The sequence below is a fragment of the Rhinopithecus roxellana genome, chromosome 19 (assembly GCF_007565055.1).
Source record: "Rhinopithecus roxellana isolate Shanxi Qingling chromosome 19, ASM756505v1, whole genome shotgun sequence".
Classification (NCBI taxonomy): domain Eukaryota; kingdom Metazoa; phylum Chordata; class Mammalia; order Primates; family Cercopithecidae; genus Rhinopithecus; species Rhinopithecus roxellana.
The window spans coordinates 56,902,519-56,919,191 of NC_044567.1; the positions used below are offsets into that span (position 1 = coordinate 56,902,519).

A 16,673-nucleotide genomic window follows, 5' to 3' on the forward strand; every position below is an offset into this window, starting at 1 on the left:
CATGTCCTGACGGATACCTTTCCCCAGGCCCCCCATGGTTCCGTGGGAACCGCCCCCTATCAGGTCCACAGAGGAGGCCTTGGATTCCACCAGGGAGCGTATGCTGAGGTCCCCACCCTGCAAACACTCACTGGGGCCTCCTGGGAATGTGGCGTTTCCTCCTAGAGGGTGGCCGGACTCCGTGTCATCATCTAAACACACACAGTTCTCGACCCTGCAACCCCGCTCTGTGGAATACAGGCTGAGTATCATTAATCAGATAACCCAAAGCTGAAATGCTGCAAAATCTAAAACTCTCTGAATGTATGATGCTTCAAGAAATGCTCATTGGAGCATTTCAGATTTCGGATGCTGAACTGGTTAAGTATAATGCAATTATTCTAAAATTCGGAAAAAGTCAAAATCGGAAGCGCTTCTGTCCCAAGCATTTTGGAAAAGGGCAAAATCATCCCGCGTTTCCTAAAGCAATAACCGACAACTGGCTTGATGCGGTGGGTACAGGGTGAGGGGTGCGGTGGGTACAGGGTGACAGCTGTGGTGGGTACGGGTGAGGGATACAGTGGGTACGGGGTGACAGCTGCTGTGGGTACAGGGTGAGGGATGTGGTGGGTACAGGGTGATGGCAGCAGTGGGTACGGGGTGAGGGATGCGGTGGGTACAGAGTGATGGCAGCAGTGGGTATGGGTGAGGGATGCGGTGGGTACAGGGTGAGGGATGCGGTGGGTACGGGGTGATGGCCTTGGTGGGTACGGGTGACGGGTACAGTGGGTACGGGGTGACGGCCGTGGTGGGTACGGGGTGATGGCCGCGGTGGGTGCGGGATGAGGGATGTGGTGGGTTCGGGTGATGGCTGCGGTGGGTACGGGAGGAGGGATGTGGTGGGTTCGGGTGATGGCTGCGGTGGGTATGGGATGAGGGATGCGGTGGGTTCGGGTGATGGCTGCGGTGGGTACGGGAGGAGGGATGTGGTGGGTTCGGGTGACGGCTGCGGTGCTGCTCGTGAGGACGAGAGATTGGAAACATGTCCTTCGGTGGGGCGCTGGATTAATTAAGTGTAATAAATCCAAACTGTGGAGCAATTAGAAATGATGATGGAGAAGTTATGAATCCGGAGCGACGGTGTGATGTGTAGTCAGGTGTTGAGGAGCAGGAACAGGCTGCAGCTACATTAGCCTAGTTTTCAAACGAACAAACGGTTTGCCCAGCCAGGGTGTGAGGAACCTCACACCACCACACTCCGCAGGGCTGTCTCCGTGCAGCGATGTTATAGGTGGCCTAGTTTCATTTTGCTTTTTTGTTATTGTGCTCATTTTGTGTGCTAGGTATGTATTTTTCAGGAAGATAAAAAAAGGGAGAGGCTCGTGCTTGTAATCCCAGCACTGGGAGGCTGAGGTAGGCAGATTGCTTGAGCCCAGGAGTTTGAGACCAGCCTGAGCAACATGGTAAAACCCCATCTCTGCAAAAAATACAAAGTTAGCCAGGTGTGTTGGCGCGCACCACCCACAGTCCCAGCTACTCAGGAGGGTGAGGTGGGAGGATCCCCTGAGCCTGGGGCGGGGAAGGCTGCAACGAGCCGATTACACCACTGCACTCCAGCCTGGGTGACAGAGCAAGACCCTGTCTCAAAATAAAAATAAAAATAAAAAAGAGAAAGCTTCCGTGGCGGGTAGGGGAGAGTGCGGTGTGAGGTTCAAAGCCTGCACAGGCCTCGCTGTCCAGATGGCTCTTAAGGGCTTGCTTCATTTGGTGTCCCCCGGCCCAGCCCACGGTGGAGGACAGGGAGGTGGCGTGCTCGGGGCAGGATGGGCGCGGGGAGGTGGCGTGCTCGGGGCAGGGTGGGCGCGGGGAGGTGGCGTGCTCGGGGCAGGGTGGGCGCGGGGAGGTGGCGTGCTCGGGGCAGGGTGGGCGCGGGGAGGTGGCGTGCTCGGGGCAGGGTGGGCGCGGGGAGGTGGCGTGCTCGGGGCAGGGTGGGCGCGGGGAGGTGGCGTGCTCGGGGCAGGGTGGGCGCGGGGAGGTGGCGTGCTCGGGGCAGGGTGGGCGCGGGGAGGTGGCGTGCTCGGGGCAGGATGGGCAGAGCCTTTGCTTATCAGTGGGAGGCTCAGCGAGCCCTTCGCCGGCACCCGTGGCCCCCTTGACCTCTCGGACTTGGGCACCTGCTCTAATGAGCCTCGCAGGAGCTCTCCAGAGATGGGGTGGCCTTGGTGGCTGCTGTGTGTTTGCTCCTTCCTCCCATCGGGCAGTCCCCTCCGCGCTGGGGTCCTGCCTGTAGGACATGAGGAGTCCACACTGACGTCCGACCCACTGAGGATTTATTCACCACTCATCTGTGGTTTAGTGAGCATCTGCTTTGCATCTGTAAACTGTTGGGTGAGACTCTGGGGCCTTCCGTGTGGAGTAGAGGCCCATAGAATGGTGTGCTGGCCTTGGGGAAATGGCTGAACTTGTTGGAGCCTCAGTTTCCCCACCTGAAAAGTGGAGATAATAACCAAGCTTCCTCGAACACCTGTAATCACCACATGCTTCTGGGAAGGGGGAGGAGACTGGCTACTTTCGCACTTTGTGGATTTTTAGACCGTGTGCCTTTATTACCCATTCAGATAAATATGTGTTGTAGGAAGGATTTGAGAGGCTCAGAAAGGGTTTTCCAAAGCGGGTGCCACGAAGCATCCATCCCACCAGACAGGCTCAGTCTGTTCAACAACCACACAAAAGCAGGCCCTTCACACAGGGTGGCTGGGAAAGCCAGTGAGGGGTTCACGCCAGGGACCTCGTCTGGACTTGGCAGTCCGTGCCTGGTACTCTGAGCAGAAGGAGGTGCCCACAGCCTACTCGGCGGTGCAGACGCACATCACTCTGAGTGGACGGTCAGTGCTGCTCAGGTAGGTGCGGAGTCTATGCAGACCCATGACCACTGTCGAGTTTCTCTAGGAACCATCCAGGCAGATTTTGGGTAGAGAGCATGATATATTCTTTTGCCCCTGGGATGATCCTGTGCACCTGAGCTTAGTAAAGGCTCTGAGAAGTCCCGCAGCAATGGAGCCTAGTAAAGGCTCTGAGAAGTCCTGCAGCGATGGAGCCTATTAAAGGCTCTGAGAGTTCCTGCAGTGATAGAGCTTAGTAAAGGCTCTGAGAAGTCCTGCAGTGATGGAGCTTAGTAAAGGCTCTGAGAAGTCCCGCAGCGATGGAGCTTAGTAAAGGCTCTGAGAAGTCCCACAGCGGTGGAGCCTAGTAAAGGCTCTGAGAGTTCCTGCAGTGATAGAGCTTAGTAAAGGCTCTGAGAAGTCCCGCAGCGTTGGAGCTTGGTTTAACCTAGTACTTTTCAAGTGTATGTGATTAGAAAACATTTTTTTTTTTTTGGCCTGGCTCTTGTTAATATCCCACAGTATTAATGTGCAGAGGAAGTTTGGGGGGTGGGAAGCAATGTCTCAGAATCAGGTGGACTCTGGTCTTCTGGTTTTAAATTCTTCTAGTAGGGAACTGGCCCACCAGTGATAAAGCTGTTTGTGTTTGCCAGGTGGGAGGAGGGGGTGGCAGTGGTGCCCATGGGCCTCTCCTCTGTGGAGAGGCTGCTGTGTGCCTGGCACTGACCCTCGAGGCTTCACGATCATTCTTGGGCCTGATCCTCAAGTCCTCCCCGTGAGATAAGCCTTGCTCCTGTGTTTGCCTAACGATGAAGAAACTGAGGGCCAGGGAGGTCAGTGTTTCCGAATCACACAGGTGCTGGGTGCCGGACCCCGGATTCAAATTCAGGACGTCAGCTCGGAACCTTGGCCTGCCCTTCTCTGAGAAGGGTCATGTCAGTTGAGGTGTTTGCAAAGTTTCGTTTACAGGCTCCCACGCCTCCTGACTAAACACCCTGAATTTATTTCCTTCATCAGAAAAGAGACTACACAGCATGTGGTGTTTTCTGAAGGAGGCATTAAACATTTAGGGACCTTAACTCAGTGGCTGGTCTGAATTCCAATCGGTGGCTCCAAGACGCAGTCCTTTCTGCTGCTGTTGGAGAGGCTGTCCCAGCTGAGAAGCCTTCAGAGAAGAGCTTCCAAGGGCTGTGATGTGGCCCAGCCCGGTTCTCCCTCCAGCCTCTGTTGGTCCACCCTGGAGCCCTGAGCAGAAGGGACAGGAAGGAGGCAGGCAGGTGGCATCTTGTGAACACCTTCTGGGTGCCGTTTGCTCTGCTGAGCACTTCCAACTTTCTCAGAAGCTATCACAGTTAATCAATTTAATCAATAAGGAAACTTAGGCTCAGAGAAGTTAAGTAATCCTCTCAAAGCCACACAGCGAGTGTGGAAGCTGCCATTGATCCAGCCCCGCTTCCAGGGACAGCAGGAGTGGGGAGCCTGGGCGTCCGAGCTGGGGGTGGTGGAGGAACAGAGGGACCCCTCAGAGCTCAAGGGGTTGTGCGTCCCAGACCAGAGCACCTCCCACCCTTTGAGTTCAGGGTGGGCATCCCTGGATTCCTGGGGCTCTGCCAGCCTTTGGGGATGTCTGGGCAGCTTGAGGGTGACTCCTCTCACCACTTCCCCAGGGCAGTGATAAAGGGATGCTTTGTACCTGCTTGGGCCCTGGCAGGCACCGTCTGACCCATCTGGCTCTCAGAGTTCCTGGGGGACCACATGGGGTCAAGAGGGGCTCCTGGGAGGCTCAGGACCCAAGCAGGACAGAACTGAGGCAGGAAAGAGGGTGGAAAGTCAGTGGCTGTGCCCTGGGGGCAGCCAGAAGCTTTGTGGCCACTTCTGAGCCCCTCTCCCAAGGGGCAGTGACAAACATGGTGAGAGGGGGTGACTCGACGAGAGGGGACTTGGGACAGCGGAGGAACCGCGGGTGTTGTCCTTGAGAAGCTGGGGGTCTGGGCATGGCACCGAGGAGAGCTGGGGGCTGGGGAGGTGTCTGCAGGACCTCGCGGCTGGGAGGGTCCGTCCCGTGCAGCCCTGTGCCTCGGGCCAGCAAGAGAAGGTGCCCGGGAGGTCAGCTGGCGGGAAGGAAGTGCCAGTCACTGGTAGATCTAGTGGAGACTCAGCAGTGCCTGGTGGCTTGTGGGCTTCCTGTCACTAGGAGTTTTCCAGCAGGAGCTGGACAGGCCTGGGGATGGGCAGGGGTCTGACTAGGCACCCTCTAGGATCCCGCATTGTGGAGGATACAGACGGTAACAGTGGTCAGTTGTCATAAACATTTCTCACATGACGGGCCCGTACGGAGGTCCCTGCTCTGCAAGAGAGAAACAGGAGGATGTGGACTTGTCTTTAAAGCAAGCCTAGACCCAGGTGCAGCGGTCCCGGCTGCTGAGGAGGCTGAGGCAGGAGGACCACGTGAGCCCAGGAGGTGGAGGCTGCATCACTGCACTCCAGCCTGGGCAACAGAGCAAGTCCTCAACTCTAAAATAAGGGAGAGAAAGAAGTAGAGAAAGAAGGTTTAGATAGTTCATGGGACTTAGCTCCTGGTTGTCCTGAGTCCTGGGAAGGTGAGTGACAGCCCAGCCCATCAGCTGGGGAGGGCAGAGCCAGCATTCCCACTCCCACTCTGCTCCTAGCTCTCCGCGTCCTGCCTCACGTCATCTGGGCGAGGAGCAGGAGGAGAGACTCCTCTGCGTCCTGTGCCCCACGCAGCTCTCTCCCCAACTCAGGTCTGGAAGAGGTCGGGGGCCTGGTTCTACAAAGGGCTCCCCAAGTATATCTTGCCCCTGAAGACCCCTGGCCGAGCTGATGACCCCCACGTCCGACCTGTGCCATTGGAACCGGCAGAGCGAGAGCCCAGAAGCTCCGAGACCGGCCGCATCTACACGTGGGCCCGAGGAAGAGGTAAGTCCCCTCTGCCTGTCTCCCAGGATAGCCTGTGAAGTCTGGGTCGTCAGGCAGCCCGGGAGATTGCAGGCACAAGGCCAGTCCCCCGTACCCTCCATCCACGTGGCTCATTCTGGTGATGCGTCCCCCTCGTGCCCTCGGCTGCACACCTTCTCCTGAGTGAGCAGCGGGGACCTCCAGCCGCTGACGTTTGCTCTGTGCAGGAGCGTGGCCGGAGGGCCTGGGGGGCACCTTCACATACAAGTTCTGATCTGGGGGCGAGGGTGCCATGAGCAGCACTCTGTATCTTCACAGAAATGGGATGTCCATTGAGGTTTTTTGCAAAGTGTAAAACCTGTGTCCTTCCCAGGCAGGCCCTCACCATCTCTTCCTGGCACTTGTGTCTCAGTAAGGGAGGACTCCTGGCTTCCTGGCCCTGATGAGTAAGGTGACTTTGTGCCCAGTGCCCCTGGGTGTTCTGGTGGTGGCACTAAGGTGCGTGTGTCCCAGGTGGCCTCCCCACTTGGCAATGATGGTGGCACCTGGTTGTGGACCACTCTCCGCAGTTTTCATGTTGCTTTGATGTTTGTGGTTTTATTTTCAAAGTTCCTGGTCTCACCACAGGCTCGGAAGGTAGACAGGGCAGTGATTTAATGACTGCGTTTTAGAGACGGGTGTACCTGTGGCTCAGAGGAGAGGAGGGACTTTCTCAGCAGGTGTGTGGCTGAGCTGGGATCCAAGCGCAGGCTCTTGCCCTCTCTGGTGTCTGGGTCCTTTTGCTCTGAAGTGCTCACGTTTCCGCCGAATACTTGGAGTCTGAGGGTCTTAGATGAGACAGGCAGAGTGGGGAGGGAGGCTCATTCGGATCATGGCTCATCTTGGAGGAACGGACCCGGGGCAATAGACCTGGTGGCCGCTTCTCAGGGACTGTGGAACATCTTGGTCTTTGGTTGTGACTGACATCTGACCATCTTTATGTCATTCGGGCTTTTTTCTTGCTACAAAAGTAATGCATGTTTAGTACAAACATGTGAACGTTGTCCAACAACGTATGTAGACGTATAAATCCCTCATCCCCGGACCTGCCAGGCAGATCGGCGTCCGTGCCTTGGCGTGCAGCCTGCAGGCTGTTTGTCCTCAGCACCCCAGTTCCCTCGTAGCAGCGTCTCCTCACGGGTCCCACCAGGTGCTGTGTACGCTCTGCTGCCTGTGAATTCAGCCCCTGACATCGCTGCCGTGGACAGACTTTCGTGGGGACCGTGGGATGCAGTGCAGTGTAGACCGGGCAGGCGGCAAGTCCCTCAGGAGGAGGGGTGCAGGCCTGGCTGGGACACTGGCCTGAGGGGCACTATGGCCACCCAGCCTGGAAGTGAGTGTCCGATTGGCTGGAGAAGGGGCGTCCTCCATGTGGTCCCTCTGCCTGCCACCCTCGGAGCCCAGGCTTTCTCCTGCTGAGCCCTGAGGTTTGTCCACGTCCCGCAGACAGTGGGAGCAGAAGCTGGTGGACACCTGTGGGTTTAAAATGCTGCTTGGAGCTGTTAGAGCAGGGGAGGCTGAAGGCCTGTGGGGCAGCTGCAGCCTATGCCCCACTTCCAGAGCTGTCACTGCCCGTCTGCTCCAAGTCAGGGCACACACACGCTCACACACATACACACACTGGCATCCATATCCACACACGCTCTCACACACACACACACAAACATCCACACACGCTCACACCCACACACACGCTCACACACACATCCACATCCACACATGCTCACACCCACACACGCTCATGCCCACACACATCCACACACGCTCACACCCACACACACGCTCACACATACACACATCCATATCCACACATGCTCACACCCACACATGCTCACACCCACACACACACACTGACATCCACATCCACACACGCTCACACCTACACACACATGCTCACAGATACACACTGACATCCACACACGCTCACACCTACACACACACACATCCATATCGACACACACTTACACCCACACTCACATCCACACACACACACCCACACAAACATCCACATCGACACACGCTCACACCCACACACTGACACGCACACACACATCCACATCGACACACGCTCACATCCACACACCCACATGCACACACGTGTACCCATACTTGCGCACACATGCACACACACGCACACACACACTTGCTCACATGCACACACAAGCTCAGACACTCGCACTCACACATGCACACATTCACACGTGCGTGCACACACACTAGCTTTACACATACACTCCCATGCACATGAGCACACCCTGGGGAGGAGCAGAGCCCCCTCCCTTCAGCCATGCAGATTTAGCCTTTTAATTTCATGGGCGAGGAGGGCAGGGGCCCCACACTCTTGCAATAGACATTGTTTATTGACTGACTCTGCACAGAGGCCAGGACAGACAATGCGGAGGCTCCCTTGTGTGAACTTGTGATCCCTCCAAGGCACCGACTGCAAACCCCCCTAGGACCCTCTGTGCCGGGCTCTGTGATTGTCCAGGTGACCCATGTGGTGTGTCAGCCCCCGGGCAGCAGGGCGGTCAGGGCTGGTGGCCAGGCTGCTCGTGGCGGCTCGGGAGGCATCTGTAGCCACACACGGGTGGAGGGGGCACCGCCTGGGAGGCAGGAAGGAGGCAGATAGTTTCTGTCCCCAGAAGTCCAAGTGTCAGGTGTGCAGGGTGACCACGGGGGACCACGCTTAGGGGATGGCTCCTGGCCTGCCTCTGGCCTGTTCCTGAGTGGCCGCGGTGTGCCCTCTGATTAGCCTGTGCCGAGGCCGAGGTGTGTGCTTTCTGACTGAGCGGTCCCTTGGCCATCCCAGACCTGGCTGTGTACTTGCAGGGGACACGGGGTGGCTGCTGGGTGCCTGTGGGAGGCCAGATGACCCTGTCCGGCTGGAACTGTCCGTACAGCAGCAGTCCTGAGCCTGGGGGTGGGGCAGAGGCCTGCCAGCCCTTCTGTGCCTTTGTGGTGATCCACAGGGCCTCCGATAAAGTCCTTGGCAGCCTTTGGGGAGGGCTCAGCCTTGCCTGCCTCTAGGAAGCCCCCTAAGCTGCCAGAGGCCACTGCCTATGGCCCTTCTCAGGCTGGTCTCACAGCTGTCAGGCTCCTGCAGAAGACGGCCCTCAGTGAGCAGTCCTGGGGGACTGGCACGGGGACTGGGCCTGTCTGGTCTGCTGCTGACTGAGGACCCACTGTGGTTTTTCTGCCCCTGAGAGTGGCATCCCTGCCACCACCCCCAGCCCCACCAGCGTGGGAACCCCAATGCCAGGCAGCTAGCTGGGCTCAGGGCTGCAGCTGTGTGCCGCGTCGGAGCCTGTCTGACAAGCACGGCCCTCACAGCACCAGACTCAGCCCAAACTGTGCTCAAGTGGAAACAGAGTGGCCAGCACTGAGGCATGGTCCCCCAGCACACTGGCAATTCCAGGTGGGCAGCACCATGTCTGTCCTGAACAGGCCGATTCCTCAGCACGTGGCAGGGGGTAGGCATGGGATAGATACTTGTTACATGAGTGAGCAAATGAATGGACGAGCCGCCCACCCACTCCTGAACGCCTGAAAGGCCTGCGGAGAGGTTTTCATGGAGGTCAGCAGGCTCCTCCGGGTCGGGGTCTGCTGGAAGGTCCCAGGAGATACTCAGAGGCCGTGAAAACCACCCTCTGCTCTCACCAGACGCTGTTCCTCCTGGGACACAGCATATCCTCCTCCTGCCCCACAGTCCCTGTCACTGGCCTGGAGCTGATCACAGCACCAGCTCACTCGTGCTCTCAGCCCCTCTCTAAGCCTCTTTGCCACCTCCATCCCTCTCTCCCTCTCTTTCCCTCCTTCTCTCCCCCTCCCTCTCCCCTTCCCTCCCTCTCCCCTACCCTCCTCTCCCCCTCCCTCTTTCCCCCTCCCCCTCCCTCTTCCCCCACCCCCTCCCTCTGCACCCCTCCCTCCCCCCTCCCCTCCCTCCCTCTCCCCCTCCCACTCCCCCTCCCTCTCCCCCCCCTCCCTCTCCCCTTCTCTCTCCTTCCCTCCCCCTCCCTCTCCCCCTTCCTCCCTCTCCCCCGTCCCCCCCTCCATCTCCGCCCCACCAACATCCCTTAGGCTCATACATCTGCAGCTCCCAACTCCTTCAGCTTCTTCTCCCTGCATCCCAGCCTACCCCATTTTCTTTCTCATGCGCTGTTGGAAGAGGAAGGGTAATCAATGGATACTACAAGTCGTGAACTTTTCAACCCACAGAGCAATCAGGTGAAAAGCATTGATGCTGCTGAGGTGGGTTCCTTTCTCTTACTCCTTTAAGTATTTTTTGTTAATTTTTTTTCGTTTTCTTTTTTTTTTTTTTTGAGACATTCTTGTTCTGCCACCCAGGCTGGAGTGCAATGGTGTCATCTTGGCTCACTGCAACCTCCACCTCTTGGGTTCAAGCAATTCTCATGTCTTAGCCTCCTGAGTAGCTGAGATTACAGGCGTGCACCACCAAACCTGGCTAATATTTGTAATTTTAGTAGAGACGGGGTTTCACCATGTTAGCCAGGCTGGTCTCAAACCCCTTGGCCTTAAACAATTCACCGGCCTTGGCCTCCCACGGTGCTGGGATTGCCAGCGTGAGACACTGTGCCAGGACTTTCTTTGTTTATTTTTAATTACATAAGAATACATGACATATTTTAGCAAGTTAATTCAAAAAGTGTATGAAAAGGAAAAACGTCTTCTACTTCCCTTCATCTCCAAACCCTTTCTCTGTGTTCCTACAAACATATACTTGATAAAGAGGTGGGTTTTTTTTTTTTTTGGCTTTTGTTTTAGCAATAAAAGTAGGCTCTCACCCATCACTCTGCATGGTGCTTTCTTAAAAGACTATCATGAGCATCCCTCCAGGCCAACAGATACAGATTTTACATTGTTCATTTTCATGGCTGAGTAAAATCCCACAATATAGTGTATTTTAATGTAATTAATCACCTATTGATGGACATGGAGATCAATTTCTAGGTTTTTTTTTTTTTGCTTTTTTTTTTTTTTAATTTTAGAGTCAGGGTATTGCCCTGTCACTCAGGCTGGAGTGTCGTGATGCAATCATGGCTCACTGCAGCCTTGACCTCCTGGGCTCGTGTGATCCTCCTACCTCAGCACCCCCGGTAGCTGGGACTACAGGTGCACACCACTGCACCTAGCAAACTTTTAAATTTGTATGTTTTTGTAGAGATGGGCATCTCACTATGTTGTCCAGGCTGGTCTCGAAATCCTGAGCTCAGGCTGTCCCCCCACCTTGGCCTCCCAAAGTGCTGGAATTACAGGCATGAGGCCACCATCCTTAACCAACAAGATGATTTTTAAATTTTTTTTTGAGGTGGAGTCTCACTCTGTCACCAGGCTGGAGTGCAATGGTGCAATCTCGGCTCACTGCAACCTCTGCCTGTCAGGTTCAGGCAATTCTCCTGCCTTAGCCTCCTGAGTAGCTGGGACTAGAGGCACGTTCCACCACGCCCAGCTGATTTTTTGTGTTTTTAGTAGAGACGGGGTTTCGCCATATTAGCCAGGATGGTCTCTATCTCCTGACCTCGTGATCCTCCTCCCTCAGCCTCCTAAAGTGCTGGGATTACAGGTGTGAGCCACCGCGCCTGGCCTAAAATGATTTTTAAATATTCATAAGGACACAAATGTTCACAGGAGCGTTATAACCAAAGAGTGGCAACAACTCATAAGTCCGTCATCTGATGAATGGATAAAATGTGGCGTAATCATAGAGTGGAACGTTACTCAGTCATAAAAAGGAGGGAAGTGCTGATCCACGCTGTAGCCTGGATGAACCTTGAAAACACCATGCGAAGTGAGTGAAGCCGGAGACAAAACGCCAGTGGTGTGTGATGGTGTGTGATCTCACATGTACGAGCTGGTGGGAACATGCCAATGCACAGAGGCAGAAGGTAGATGGGTGGTGGCCAGGGCTTGGGGAGAACGGGGAGGGCCATGCGGGCTGACTGCTGGCGGGCACAGGGTCTCCCTCAGAGCTGATGGAAATGCTCCAAAACTAGATGGTGGTGGTTGCATAAATGTGTGGCTACACGAAAAACCACTGGATTGTGTACTTTCTAAAGGTACTTTCTAAAAAATTTTATGGCGTATAAATTATGTTTCAATTTTTAAAATTCGTAAGGTCAAGAATGGCTTAACAACAAAAATCATTTTTTTTTTTGAGATGGAGTTTTGCTCTTGTCACCCAGGTTGGAGTGCAGTGGTGTGATCTCGGCTCATTGCAACCTCCGCCTCCCGGGTTCAAGTGATTCTCCTACCTCAACCTCATGAGTAGCTTGGATTATAGGTGCCCACCACCACGCTTGGCTGATTTTGTATTTTTAGTAGAGGGGGTTTCTCTGTGTTGGCCAGGCTGGTCTTGAACTCCTGACCTCAGGTGATCCACCCACCTTGGCCTCCCAAAGTGCTGGGATTACAGGCATGAGCCACTGCACCCGGCCAAAAAACACTTTTTAAGAATAGCAAGGGTAGGCTGGGTACACTGGCTCATGCCTGTAATCCCAGCACTTTGGGAGGCCAAGGCAGAAGGATTGCTTGAGTCAAGAGTTCAAGACTAGCCTGGGCAACATAAAGAGACACTGACTCTACAAATAAATTTTTAAAACTTAGCTGGGTATGGTGGCACATACTTAGCCCCAGCTACTCAGGAGGCTAAGGTGGGAGGATCACTTGAGCCCAGGAGCTTGGAGCAGCAGTGAGCTGAGACCGCACCACTGCACTCCAGCCTGGATGAAAGAGTGAGACCCGTGTCTCTCAAAACACAAAACAGAATCGCAAGAGTAGTGGAAAGAACAGCCAAATTGTAAAGCTTTCTGTAAAGTTACTGTATTCAGTAAGAACAGTATAGTATTGGCATCAGGATAAACAGAATATTTATTTGCAGAATTAATCAATAGACAAGTGGAATAGACAAGAATAGAGAAAGGGTAGCCTGAGAATGTATGGACGCCAGCCATAAGTTGCTTTTCAACTCAGTGAGAAGGTAACAGACCTGTCTTAAAATGGAGCTGGTGCAGTTAGATTTCTTTCTCTTTCTAGGTGTATCCAGAAACACATCACACATAGATAAGATGGAAATGTTAAAAATAACACAATGGAAGTATTAGGGAAAGAGGAGACATGTTCCCGTCCTCTGTGTTACCTCAGGGAGAGCCAGCGGCTGCGCTGCAGATGCAGGACAGGTGCTCTGACTACCTGAGTTTGCTGCTCTCTCCCTCCCCTGGACGCTGGGTGTTGATTCCGGCCAAGGATTTGCCTGCCTTGGTGGGTCTCAGCAGGGCACTCCTTCTTTCCCCAGGAGGGGTCGGGGAACGGCATGGCCTGAGTCCCTCTTGGTACCTGACCCCAGGATCCACCTCTGAGCGATGTCTCTCCCCCTCCACCTGATCCCTGCCAACAGTGGGTGCTCTGCCCTGCCCTTCCTGGCATATCGTCGTGCGTATATGACAGCAGCAAAGTCAGCTTTTGCATGTGGCCTGGTCTCTTTGGTCCCGTGTGATATATGAGGTGTAAATGGTGGCACCGGTGCTGCAGGTTCTGGGGTTGTGACACCGTTAGAGCTGGGCTCACCCCCTCTGCAGGCTTCTTTCCTTCGAGCTGGATTCCTACCCTATGCACAGAGTAGCCACACCAACCTGGCATATTTGAGTAGCGAGAGTACATCTTTTCCTGATAAAATACGGAGCTCAGAGGCAGGAGTGACGGCTTCGGTTCGGCAGCTCAGCGATGCCAGGACAGACATCTTTGCAATTCTTCTGTTTCCCTCATGGTCACAAGACGGGTGCTACAGTTCCAGCTGTCACTGTAAAGAAAGGAACGATAGAGGTGTGGCTGGAGGAGCAAGGCTGCCTGGAGTCGTTACGCTGGAAGTGATTCTCAGATGGAATGTTCTTCGCCTCCAATGCCGAGGACAGCTAGCAGCCTCCAGAGCCATGACCCAGCAGCACCGCTGCCTAGGTCTGCCCCAAAGGGAGTTAGTTCCTTCTTTTCTTTTCTTCCCTCCCTTCCTCCCTCCCTTCAAGACAGGGTTTCACTCCGTCACCCCGGCTGGAGTGCAGCGGCTCAGTCTCAGCTAACTGCATACTCGGCTTCCCAGGCTCAAGCAATCCTCCCACCTCCACCTCCCAAGTAGCTGGCCGTGTACTACTGCACCTGCAGGTAGATTTTGTATTTGCAGAGATGAGGTGCTTCCACATTGCCCAGGCTGGTCTCGAACTCTTGAGCTCAAGGGATCCGCCCGGCTCAGCCTCCCAAAATTCTGGTACTACAGGTGTGAGCCACCACGCCTGGCCTGCTCTGTCATTTCTGTCTGCCTTTCTCAACTGCGACTGAGTGCCTGACACCAGGGGCCTGAAGCCCGTGTTCAGAGGGCTTTCTGGGACACGTGTCCTTCTCTCAGGTGGGAGCCAGGACCTCTGGATTCATGAGGTTTTGCCATCTCTGGATTCATGAGGTTTTACCATGTGGACCTCGGCCCGGGATCCTGGGGTATCTTCGAAAGCCTTGTCACTGGGCTGTGGCCTGGCCAGATTTGGGGAGGCCTTCCCACTTTGCCCAGCACCATAAAAAGCCCTGCTCACAGGGTATAAATACCCATTTCTTCCTCACGTCCATGCCCTTAGAGAGGAACCGAAAAGCTCCCAGGCTGGGATACAGGCACCTCCGGCTATGAGGCAAATTCCTTTTCCTTTCTCTGCTGAGGCCTGGGTCATCGTCGCTCCTCAGGCCTCTGTGCAGGAATCCTGCCGCCTCCCACCCTCCATCCTTCCCCAGAGGGCAGTGCAGGCCTCCTGGGGGGTTTTGAACAGGGTGGTACACGGGTCCCCTTCAAGGTCTCAGGGAGACTTGGGAGAAGAAGCGATTGGCCCAATTATTTCTCTTCAGTGTTCGATAGTCAAACATAACGGATGGCATGGCCGGCTAAGGCCACTTTTCCCAGAGCAGAGCTGAGGCAGGGCAGGGGACATTTAGGTTTCCTTGATCAACAGCCATCCAACCACAGAACGGAGTGTTTTGCATCTGACGGAGGAGTGAGCTCCCTGTCAATGGGAGCATTCAAGCCCAGAGGTGGGACATTAGAGTGGGGGTCCTGCGGGTCAGAAGCTATGAGAAGCTCACCGTGGGCTGGCACCATGTGTCCAGAGTTATGCCCAGGTTGGGAGCAGGGCTGGCGCAGGGCAAGGCCTTCTGTGCTTCAAGATCAGGGAAGCCGCGTGGCCCATGCAAGCTTCGAACCCGGGACCCGTCTTGTTCGTGAGTGCAGAGCCACCGCCGATGCGAGCTTCGAACCCAGGACCCGTCTTGTGAGTGCGGAGCCACCGCCGACCCGAGCTTCGGACCCGCGATCCGTTCTTGTGAGTGCAGAGCCACCGCCGACCCAGGCTTCGAACCCAGGACCCATCTTGTTTGTGAGTGCAGAGCCACCGCCCACCCGAGCTTCGAACCTGGGACCCGTCTTGTGAGTGCGGAGCCACCGCCGACCCGAGCTTCGGACCCGCGATCCGTCTTGTTTGTGCAGAGCCACCGCCGACCCAGGCTTCGAACCCAGGGCCCGTCTTGTTTGTGCAGAGCCACCGCTGACCCAGGCTTCGAACCCGGGGCCCGTCTTGTTTGTGCAGAGCCACTGCCGACCAAGCTAATAAGCAGCCCTGTGGCTGCCGTTTTTCCATCAAACGCATATGCTGTTTCCTGACTTCTTCACGCGGCGTGCTATTTATACCAGCCGATCCATTCATTCTTAATGAGGCGCAGTTGTGGATTGTAGAATGTTTTATTTTCAGACAGGATCGCTCACTGCCCAGAGCCAGCTGCTGCTATACTGCCTTCCTTCTCTCTCTGTCCCTGAGAGATTTTGCATTTTGAAAGCTCAGCCTCCCTCTCCTCACCCCCAGCCCACTCCCCACCCCAGTATTTTGCTAGCAGACTCTGGATTTGCCATTTCTGTCACATATACCAGCCGCGGTACGCGAATTCCCCACAGCCTGCAGAGCAGCTGGGAAGTGTGTGTTGTGCACATTGGGGCCGGGGGGCTGGGGCTTGCAGAGGGAGGCAGAATGGAGTAGGAAGGCCTCCGCATCGGGAGGTGGTGGTCTGTCCTCCGGGACCAGACATGGCCTGTGTTATGGGTCACAGACTGGTGGAGCGGTGATTCAATCTGGCCTGCTGCTTAAAACTCATTGCCAACTTGTTTAAATGTGGAGAATTCTCATTTTTTAAAAAATGGAGCTCTGGCTTATTTTGTGGAAATCAGAAAGCCTGCCGATACCTCCCTGCTGGGGGAAGTTGGTTGGGGTAAGTGGCCGCTCCCCGCTCAGGAGAAGTTAGTTGGTCAGGGTAAGTGGCCTCTCCCTGCTCGGGAGGTTGGTCAGGGTCAGTAGCTGCTTCCCGCTTGGGAGGTTGGTCAGGGTCAGTGGCCGCTCCCCGCTCAGGGGAAGTTGGTTGGTCAGGGTCAGTAGCCGCTCCCCGCTGCAGTCTCCACCTGGCTGTATCATCTCTGACACCCTTTCAGCGTCTCCGTTGCAGTGGATTTAAGAAGAAAGGGACACCGTTCTTGTTACACGTCCCTATGAAAAGAGAGAATAGAAGACAGACCAACAGGGACACCTGTTGCAAGAAAAATGGGCATGCTCCTCTCAGAAGGGAAGGGTCCTCATGTCCAGCTCACGTCACTCCCTGACCTTCGCACCTGGCCCGTGGAAGGCAGGGGCCTGACCAGGTCATGTCCGTGTGTCTGGACTCCTCACCCTGACCCCTTGACCCTGCCCCAGGCTGCTGTGATCATGGAGGTGGCTTTTCCAGCAGGGCTTACAGTCCCAGCCCCTGCAGGGCAGGTGTTTTCTGGGGGAC

At 55.4% G+C, this 16,673-nt stretch overlaps 1 protein-coding gene across 10 annotated transcripts in view; it reads left to right on the forward strand.

The window, feature by feature from the left end:
* RPH3AL (rabphilin 3A like (without C2 domains)) overlaps window positions 1-16,673 on the forward strand; it is a 182,688-nt gene that overhangs the window by 149,717 nt on the left and 16,298 nt on the right. For all 10 annotated transcript variants that reach the window (XM_030922716.1, XM_030922719.1, XM_010373476.2 and 7 more), the window contains one exon: window positions 5,624-5,798. In XM_030922716.1, the coding sequence (XP_030778576.1) occupies window positions 5,624-5,798 (175 nt within the window). The remainder of the gene's footprint in view (window positions 1-5,623; window positions 5,799-16,673) is intronic.